Raw genomic sequence first — 10,372 nt, forward strand, 5'->3', positions numbered from 1 at the left:
GTGTGTGTGTGTGTTAATTAACAAGGGGAAGCTGTTGAGGCATGCATTTCTGAAATGTTCTTCACAGAAAAACATGAGGTGGGCATCTTCAAAAGGTAGCCTACTGTCACGCCCTGGCCTTAGTTATCTTTGTTTTCTTTATTATTTAGTTAGGTCAGGGTGTGACATGGGGGATGTATGTGTTTTGTATTGTCTAGGGTTTTTTGTATGTTTATGGGGCAGAGTCTAGTCTAGGTGTATGTATGTCTATGGTTGCCTAGATGGGTTCTCAATTAGAGACAGCTGTCTATCGTTGTCTCTGATTGGGAACCATATTTAGGCAGCCATAGTCATTAGGTAGTTTGTGGGTGATTGTCTATGTCTAAGTTGCCTGTGTCTGCACTTATTGTTTGTATAGCTTCACGTTCGTCGGTTTGTTGTTTTGTTTAGTTTGTATAGTGTTCGTTTCGTCTTCGTCTTCAAAAAAAGAAGATGTATTGCTATCACGCTGCGCCTTGGTCCTCCTCTCTTTCAAAATACGACGATCGTGACAGAATCACCCACCAACAAAGGACCAAGCAGCGTGGTAAAAGGCAGCAGCAGCAATCGCAGGACTCATGGAATTGGGAGGAAATTCTGGACAGAGGAGGACCCTGGGCACAACCTGGAGAATATCACCGCCCTCGTGAAGAGCTGGAGGCAGCTAAAGCCGAGAGGCGGTGGTATGAGGAGGCAGCACGGAAGCGAAGCTGGAAGCCTGAGAGTCAGCTCCAAAAATGTCTTGGGGGGTGGCTAAAGGGGAGTGTGGCGAAGTCAGGTAGGAGACCTGCGCCAACTTCCCGGGCTTACCGTGGAGAACGAGAGTACGGGCAGACACCATGTTATGCGGACGAGCGCACGGGGTCTCCTGTACGTGTGCATAGCCCGGTGCGGTACATCCCAGCTCCACGTATCGGCCGGGCTAGAGTGGGCATTGAGCCAGGTGCCATGAAGCCGGCTCAATGCATCTGGTCTCCAATGCGTCTCCTCGGGCCGGTGTACATGGCACCAGCCTTACGCATGGTGTCTCCGGTTCGCCAGCACAGCCCAGTGCGGGTTATTCCACCTCCCCGCACTGGTCGGGGAAGCCTTCAACCAGGTAAGGTTGGGCAGGCTCGGTGCTCAAGGGAGCCAGTACGCCTTCACGGTCCGGTATATCCGGCGCCACCTCCTCGCCCCAGCCCAGTACCACCAGTGCCTACACCACGCACCAGGCTTCAAGCACAGAGGCCCCAAACGCCAGGGCCACATGCAGGGGGTCAGGGTGGCACTCGGAGAGGGACTGGGCGTCCGAGAGAAAGGATGGGTCTGACTCGGAAGACAATCATGCAGATGATGATCACAGGTGGGACTGGAGAGGCTCCATCCCAGGCTGGAAGCTGGGGCCATAGCACCACCGAGGCCAGACTGGGAAGAGGAAGATGGCAGTGCCCCACAATTCACACAGGAGGTCCCAGAGGAAGGAGAGTGTCCAAATGTTCTTCAGAACCAGCACCAGACTGGAAAGGCTTGCATGATGGATGAATTAATCTCTGTTTCTCTGTTGTCCTGTTTCTCTGTTGGTTTGTTGCTGCTCTGCCATGAAACACTCCAGGAATCGCAGCAGCAACAAACAACCACACAGGGACTGCAATGGAACCTATATGGAGAGGGAACCTACCGCTGTGTGACGCATATATCAGGAAGGTGGCCTCTTTCTTTTCCCGCTGAGATGATTTACCTGTCCCTCAGTATACTGCTTGTATTGTGATGTGTACTGTAGGTGGGTAAGGCTGGAGGAGAGTGAGGAGGCTTACATTTGCTTAGCCAATGCATATTTTGGCTTTCTGCTTTTTCCGTACTCTCAGATGGCTGCCGGTTAAAATGTCGAGTGGTGTCTTCTTTCCGGGGGGCCATAGATTTACTCATAGGTAATAAGGGGCCACTAGCTAGGGGCCGCTAGCTTCTGGTCTCTCTTTGCAGCTGGGGGTCGCCCATCTTCCTTCTTCTAACTATCTCATATACACCTTGCCTCTGTTTCTCAAAGAAAAGTGCTTCACACAGAGGATTATAGGGTTACCTGAAGCTTTCTATCTTTCAGATAGAAGAGGGGTGTGGCTGAGGATTGAGCTGACAAGCCAAAGCCAACTAACTGATTTGCAAATTAGTGATGCCCTGGGATTCATCCAAATGTGTACTTTCCGACCTGGGGTCCACCAGAGATTAGGATCAATTTATGTAATTTTACATAAACTGATCAGATACTGTATATTCTGTCCACCCAAAACAAGCCAAATACAGCATTTTAAGCCAGCGTAGGAGGTAAAGGGTCCCAAGAGAGGGGAGCTCTCTCTCATCACAGAGAGGGGCCAGGGAAGTTTTACTATAACAGGGTGACTAAGAGAGGGTGGGGGAACTAAAAAACGACCACAGTAAAGCATGTAAAAGGTCAGTTAGGACCAATGGCAGTACAGTTATACTGGAGATTCCCCCTGCAGAGATAGCTTCCTACAAGGTCATGGAAATTGACACAGTAGCTGAGACTGGTTGAGTCAGGACAGGGATATAATGTGTAAAATATGGTAAGGCGAGATTGTGTTTCAACAATGTGGAGATGGGGGATGAATGTAGATGACGGGGAATGTCATAGTAGGAGACTACAGTATGAGCCTTTAGACTACAAAGTATACATTTTGTTCTTGCAGCCAAATATGTATTTGCCTGCCATAGCCTGAGGGACACTGAATAATAACATCTGCATAGTAAGCAGTATTATGACTGTTACTTATTATGACTGTTATTGTTATTACTGTTATTGTTATTACTATTATTATTGTTGTTTGTCATTCCAAGTAGTAATGGTATGGGTGGTAATGGTAATGATAGCAGTTTAATGATGGTGGTGGTGGTAGTAGTGGTAGTAGTGGTAATGATGATAGTAGTTGTAGTACCGATGTAATGGTGAAGATGACCGTTATTTAGTTATAAGTTAGTTATAGTTTAATTTTTTTATTACATTACATTCGATTATTGACTGCTACCATTTTATTGTTACTATTTTTATATTTAATTTTGTATTATTATTTACTGCCATTCTATATTATTATTTGTCATTGTTTATAATTTTATTACAATGTATATTGTATACATTGTTGCTTTGGCAATATTGACACAATGTTTTTCATGCCAATAAAGCAGCTTGAATTTGAATTTGAGAGAGAGAGAGAGAGAGAGAGAGATGCAGAGGGTGGGGTTGCAGCGATTAAGGAGACACTGGTCAATAACACCCAACCCCTTCCCAGATTATTCCTATTTTGGGCCGGACAACTTCTGTAGCTTCACACTCACTTTACAATCCCCTCCCATTTCTCCTGTGAACATGGGAGGACGACTCAAAAGTTTCAGTTTTAATAAACTCTTGCACAGAGGACATGAAACACATTATTCAATTTAGCGAAAAACAAATCTAGAATTCAATTCGATAATACAAATCTTTTACTGAGTGATTCAATTGTCATTGAAATATGTATAACAGGGAAAACCCCTTGATAGCGGTATATAAAAACATATCTCATAGTGATCTGTCCTATAATGTGAACGATTATACAGCTGGTACCCGTACTTCAACTGACCTGTAAGAAATCACCTTGAGCACTCAGTAACATTTTGAGGCTTTAGTCTGAATATAAATTCTCCGCTTCTACAGATGGTTCTACACCTCAGAGGTACAAAGATGCCCAAAATTAAGTCAAACTGACAAACAACATGATTGTGAAGAACCTGAGATGGTGGATACGTGTTTTGGTCAGTTCTGAAATATCACAGAACTATCCAGAAAGGAAACTAGTCAGTACATTCTCGAAAAGAGAGGAGAGAGCAGTCGCCCAGAGAACACAGCAGAGTATATTTTCATAGCAACATTGAAGATGTGCATGAATACTGAAGATGTGTACAAATGTTGAGTTTCTTCACTCAGTGGTACCTAACGATGGACCCAGCTAGCACGATCACTTGTGTAAACCAGTGGCAAGTGGTCAGATATCAGAGAATATTGTGTGGTCACCTTTGCTGAATGGTCAGAGAATGGTAAGAGAACTTCCTCCATCTCTACTCCACTGTGTGTTCCAAGGTGGTGGGATGTTTGAGTGGATCCTTGGGAAACAGTTCCTTAAACTCAGCCAACCAGTCAACAGGGCAACCCCATCTTGGGAAGAGCACAAGGTCATGTGGTAGGCCAGCTAGTTATGCTCCCACAAAACAGCCCCACCCAATAGACCTGCAGAGGAGAGAGATACTTTTTAGTAAGTAGATGTGTATGCGTGCACTGTTTTGTGATCTTAGTAAACAGCTTCAATATACTTCTGTAATTTCATGGAGCACAATGAGAGATAGTCAACTTGTGTTTGGCCAGACTCACCCAATGGTTATTACATTTTAAAGTGACCACAGTTGGACCAAAAGACCTAGCTGGATTCATGCCACAGCCAGTGTACCAAATCGGGTCAGAGGTGGAAGGTAAAGAGAGAGTGAGGGAGAAAAAGAGAGAGACAGAGGGGCATAGGAAAAAAGTAAAGATCTACAAAATGTTTTAATTGGCAAAAATCATCAAATTACCCAAATTACCCATGGTCAGACAGAATTAGAACTAACACAAGTAGGATCTGGCATCTTCCTTACCGCTACTAGATTTCCCAAAGTGACAGACAAGCCGACCACTACAGGACCCAGGAGGTGGAAGGCTGATTTGGGTCGAGATGTGACGAGGACACAGACTACCAGCTGAAAGGTGATGGCTGTTTCCACTGAGAAGGCTTGGCATGGGTGAACACCCAAGGCTACCTGGAGAAAGAAACATTTTTACAGATATCAGACCTGTACTCATTGAAAAAAATACAAAGACATTTTTGGCAAAACATTTCTAATAATGACTTTTCGGAAGCTATAATAACACAGCAAAACAATACTTCACTACAACCTGGAATCAAATAAAAATAAATTAGACGTGACTCACCTCGTTCAGTACCCAGATTCCCATGAGAAGGGCACAGGCACAGAGTGCACTGAGGAGCTATGCCCCCACGTAGAGGACAGCTCTCCAGGGGCTCACCCTCAGTCCTGCAGCCAGAGCCAGGGTCACAGCCGGGTTCAAGTGGACCACTCCTCCAGAGGTAGCAGGACCCAGGCACACAGTCACCAAAGCCACAGAGGCCCCAAACGCCAGGGCCACATGCAGGGGGTCAGGGTGGCACTCGGAGAGGGACTGGGCGTCCGAGAGAAAGGATGGGTCTGACTCGGAAGACAATCATGCAGATGATGATCACAGGTGGGACTGGAGAGGCTCCCATCCCAGGCTGGAAGCTGGGGCCATAGCACCACCGAGGCCAGACTGGCGAAGAGGAAGATGGCAGTGCCCACAAATTCACACAGGAGGTCCCAGAGGAAGGAGAGTGTCCAAATGTTCTTCAGAACCAGCACCAGACTGGAAAGGACTTGCATGATGGATGAATTAATCTCTGTTTCTCTGTTGTCCTGTTTCTCTGTTGGTTTGTTGCTCTGCCATGAAACACATCCAGGAATCAGCAGCAGCAGAACCAAACAACCACAAGGGACTGCAATGGGAACCTATATGGAGAGGGAACCTACCGCTGTGTGACGCATATATCAGGAAGGTGGCCTCTTTCTTTTCCCGCTGAGATGATTTACCTGTCCCCTCAGTATACTGCTTGTATTGTGATGTGTACTGTAGGTGGGTAAGGCTGGAGGAGAGGTGAGGAGGCTTACATTTGCTTAGCCAATGCATATTTTGGCTTTCTGCTTTTCCGTACTCTCAGATGGCTGCCGGTTAAATGTCGAGTGGTGTCTTCTTTCCGGGGGGCCATAGATTTACTCATAGGTAATAAGGGGCCACTAGCTAGGGGCCGCTAGCTTCTGGTCTCTCTTTGCAGCTGGGGGTCGCCCATCTTCCTTCTTCTAACTATCTCATATACCACCTTGCCTCTGTTTCTCAAAGAAAAGTGCTTCACCACAGAGGATTATAGGGTTACCTGAAGCTTTCTATCTTTCAGATAGAAGAGGGGTGTGGCTGAGGATTGAGCTGAACAAGCCAAAGCCAACTAACTGATTTGCAATTAGTGATGCCCTGGGATTCATCCTAAATGTGTACTTTCCCGACCTGGGGTCCACCAGAGATTAGGATCAATTTATGTAATTTTACATAAACTGATCAAGATACTGTATATTCTGTCCACCCCAAAACAAGCCAAATACAGCATTTTAAGCCAGCGTAGGAGGTAAAGGGTCCCAAGAGAGGGAGCTCTCTCATCACAGAGAGGGGCCAGGGAAGTTTTACTATAACAGGGTGACTAAGAGAGGGTGGGGGAACTAAAAACGACCACAGTAAAGCATGTAAAGGTCAGTTAGGACCAATGGCAGTACAGTTATACTGAGATTCCCCTGCAGAGATAGCTTCCTACCAAGGTCATGGAAATTGACACAGTAGCTGAGACTGGTTGAGTCAGGACAGGGATAAATGTGTAAAATATGGTAAGGCGAGATTGTGTTTCAACAAAATGTGGAGATGGGGATGAATGTAGATGACGGGGAATGTCATAGTAGGAGACTACAGTATGAGCCTTTAGACTACAAAGTATACATTTGTGTGTGTGTGTGTGTTAATTAACAAGGGGAAGCTGTTGAGGCATGCATTTCTGAAATGTTCTTCACAGAAAAACATGAGGTGGGCATCTTCAAAAGGTAGCCTACTGTCACGCCCTGGCCTTAGTTATCTTTGTTTTCTTTATTATTTAGTTAGGTCAGGGTGTGACATGGGGGATGTATGTGTTTTGTATTGTCTAGGGTTTTTTGTATGTTTATGGGGCAGAGTCTAGTCTAGGTGTATGTATGTCTATGGTTGCCTAGATGGGTTCTCAATTAGAGACAGCTGTCTATCGTTGTCTCTGATTGGGAACCATATTTAGGCAGCCATAGTCATTAGGTAGTTTGTGGGTGATTGTCTATGTCTAAGTTGCCTGTGTCTGCACTTATTGTTTGTATAGCTTCACGTTCGTCGGTTTGTTGTTTTGTTTAGTTTGTATAGTGTTCGTTTCGTCTTCGTCTTCAAATAAAGAAGATGTATTGCTATCACGCTGCGCCTTGGTCCTCCTCTCTTTCAAAATACGACGATCGTGACACCTACAGTCTTTTTTTCCTTATAATTAGAACAAAATTTAAGAATGGCTAGGTGGAATTCATTGTATCCTACTGTGAAGATACTGTGCAATGCAATACAGTATATAGATCAGTGGTTCTTAACCTTGTTGGAGGTACTGAACCCCACCAGTTTCATATGCGCATTCACCGAACCCTTCTTAATTTGAAAAATAAAATATGATTTTTTCAAATTCAAAACATAGGTATATATTTTACTGGTGCACAAAATGAACCGTGCATCAACATCAACACTGTGTGTTCAAAGAACAAAATCATCAAAACACGATTTTCACACAAAAACAAAAACATAATAATTAATATTTACTGAAAATCAGTGTGACTTCTGCTGTTGCYTTTCAGAGACCAGTTCAGAAATGCGCGGCTTCACCTTGGCAAGTGCCACTCTCATGTCATTTTCGCAACAAAGTCTGTTCCTTTTCTTCGTTTTTATGTCCAGCATCCTCGAAAAGGATTGCTCGCAAAGATATGTTGTAACAAACGGTATRAAAATCTCCAGAGCTTTCTTAGCAATAACAGGGTACGTTACCATTTGTTGACACCAAAACGTTGAAAGCGTTGTTGTTCTGAAGAGTTGCTGTTGAACCTGGCTCTGCTGAATTTCAATGATTTCATCGAGGTATTCATCATTGACATCTGTTGTCTCAACACTAAMCGTGAACGGCTGTCTCACCCATGCTGGATATGACTCTCTTGTAGGGAAGTATCCGTCGAGAGACTTTGCAAGCTCAWCTAAGTGYGCGGCAATTGCTTGCTTCAGTTCCGCGGGTACAGAAATGTCTCCGATTCCAGATACATCTTCGATCTTACTTACACAGTCGTCCAGCAGGGGAAAGTTTGCRAAGTTATCGTTCTCTGTTCGTCGTTTCCATAAAGGTAGCTTTTTTTGAAAAGCCTTCAGGTTTTCCTCCGCTTCGATGATGTTGACTCCACCGCCCTGCATCTTTTGATTGAGATGATTGAGAGCTGCGAAGATATCAGCCATGTACGCTAAAATGAGAATGAACTCAGAATTTTTGAAGCGATCTGCATGACAATGTTGGTGCTCTTGCAAAAACAGGGCTAATTCCACACGCACGGCAAAAACACGATTCAGCACCTGTCCCCGGGATAACCACCGAACGTTAGAATGGTACAGAAGTACCTCGAATTCAGAGCCCATTTCTTTACACAGCTCACTGAAGATGCGGTGCCTCAGAGCACTAGTTCGCACATAGTTCACGCATTCCACTACAATTTTTAATACTTCTGCCAGTTTTGGAGGCAAGGTTTTTGTTGCCAACGCATGCCTGTGCAGAATTCAAKGCGTAACAATGATGTGTGGTGCATCGGCTTTCACTAGCGCACCAAAACCAGACTTTCTTCCCAGCATGACTGGAGCTCCGTCCGAACAAACTGCAGAAACCATATCCCACGAAAGATTGTTGTCTTTGAAGAAGTCATCCACAAGTTTCTTCACATCGGCTGCCTTAGTTGTTGTTGTAAGAGGCTTACAAAATAAAAAATCTTCCTTTATCACGTCGTCTTTCACATAGCGCACGAATACAGCAAGCTGGCTTAGATTGGAAACGTCTRTGGTCTCGTCGAGTTGAAGGCTGAATTTTGCCGGGCTTGAAATCAGATCTGCAACTACATGAGCCAAGATGTCTTTGCTCATGTCCTCTATTCTGTCGCTGATGGTGTCATTTGAAAGAGGAATTTGGGATAACTTAACTTCAGCCTCTTTTCCCAGCATGATATTCGCCATCTTCAACACAGCTGGTTTTATGAGTGTTTCACCAATGGTGTGTGGTTTGCCCTGCTTTGCGATCAGGTAAGCAACTTCGTACGATGCTGTGAGGATCGGTTTGTTGATGGGTACAAAGCCGAGAACAGGCAGAGTAGCCTTTTCATCGAATCTGGCTATCTTCACCTTGAATTCAGCGAGCGTTGTGTTCTTGTATTTTCCATCTCCATGCAGCTTAAGGAAGTGTTCTCTTAGTTTTGCCGGTGCTAGACTAAAATTGCTCAACTTGGCATTGCAAATCATGCAGTTAGGACGCTGACTCCCATCACGTTCCGTTATACATGTGAATCCATATTGTACATATTCGTCCGACCACTTTCTTTTTTTGCTCGACATAGTAAGTATGAAGGGATTCAAATATTAAGAAAGAAATCACAAGACGTACCATCACGACAGTCACAAGTCGACTACTGAGCGCACCAAATTCCCTGCAGCACAGATAGGCCAAGCGATGTAGCGTGATCACCTGCAGCCAATGATGGCCAAGCGGGGCGTGTCATCACGAATCATATGAGTCGGATGTGTGTCTTGACCTCCGCCGAACCCCTGAGACTGACTCACCGAACCCCTGGGGTTCGATCGAACCCAGGTTAAGAACCACTGATATAGATGAATTGAGTTAGTGTAGAATCTGCTGTCCTTCAGTTATTAATCATCTTTCCATTGTCACATTTCTCCATCATCTGTACTGATTCCTGCCTCCTTGTCTCCCCATTCTCTTGCTTTCCTGTCTTAGTTCCTTAGTTCCGACCACACGTCATCGCGCACATGCACGGCAGCTGAGTTCATCTCTTTTTTACCGACGCAGGTCTTTTCAGCTCGTTCAGTCAAAAGACTGAATCAGACATAATTATAACAGGCAATATCTGCTCTACTCCATTCAAAATCACTGGAAGCAGCAGACAAGGCGATCCAATTTCGCCTTTGCTATTTTTATTATCTATAGAACCCCTGGACTAGGCAATTCATCAATAGAAGGAAATAACAATTTCCGCTAATATCGACCTGCCTCTTGCCTGCCCCTTGTTGTACAATAAATATCGGAGACTCCTGTGTCTGCATCTGGGTCTCGCCCTGTGTCGTTATAGTACGAACTGGTCATGACAGACCCAGCAGACTCGGACCAGCTCCACAACACTGTGTCCATGCACAGAGTCACTATTGGAAGACATGAGGAGCTTCTTCTGAACCTAATGGAGGGGTTCCATTCACTCGTGGAATGCTACGACCAGGGGTTCAAGATGTTACTGGAGTAATTACGTGGATTTTCTCAAAGGCAGGATGCCACAACGGAGACCTCCCAGTCGCTCAGTAACTCCCCTACCAGTGGCGGGTTTGTACAGCCTACCATGGCTCCCCGAA

The 10,372-nt window shown here is 45.1% G+C and overlaps 1 protein-coding gene and 1 pseudogene across 1 annotated transcript in view; both read right to left on the minus strand.

Annotated features, from left to right (window-relative positions):
* The window catches only part of LOC111980077 (integrin alpha-IIb-like), a 20,907-nt gene extending 20,048 nt beyond the window's left edge, over positions 1-859 (minus strand). The window contains exon 1 of the mRNA XM_070449778.1: positions 806-859. Within this exon, the coding sequence (XP_070305879.1) occupies positions 806-859 (54 nt within the window). The remainder of the gene's footprint in view (positions 1-805) is intronic.
* Positions 860-4,104: 3,245 nt separating this feature from the next.
* On the minus strand, positions 4,105-8,209 carry LOC139029556 (aquaporin-5-like; annotated as a pseudogene).
* Positions 8,210-10,372: the final 2,163 nt, after the last annotated feature.

Source organism: Salvelinus sp. IW2-2015, linkage group LG20 (assembly GCF_002910315.2).
Source record: "Salvelinus sp. IW2-2015 linkage group LG20, ASM291031v2, whole genome shotgun sequence".
Classification (NCBI taxonomy): domain Eukaryota; kingdom Metazoa; phylum Chordata; class Actinopteri; order Salmoniformes; family Salmonidae; genus Salvelinus; species Salvelinus sp. IW2-2015.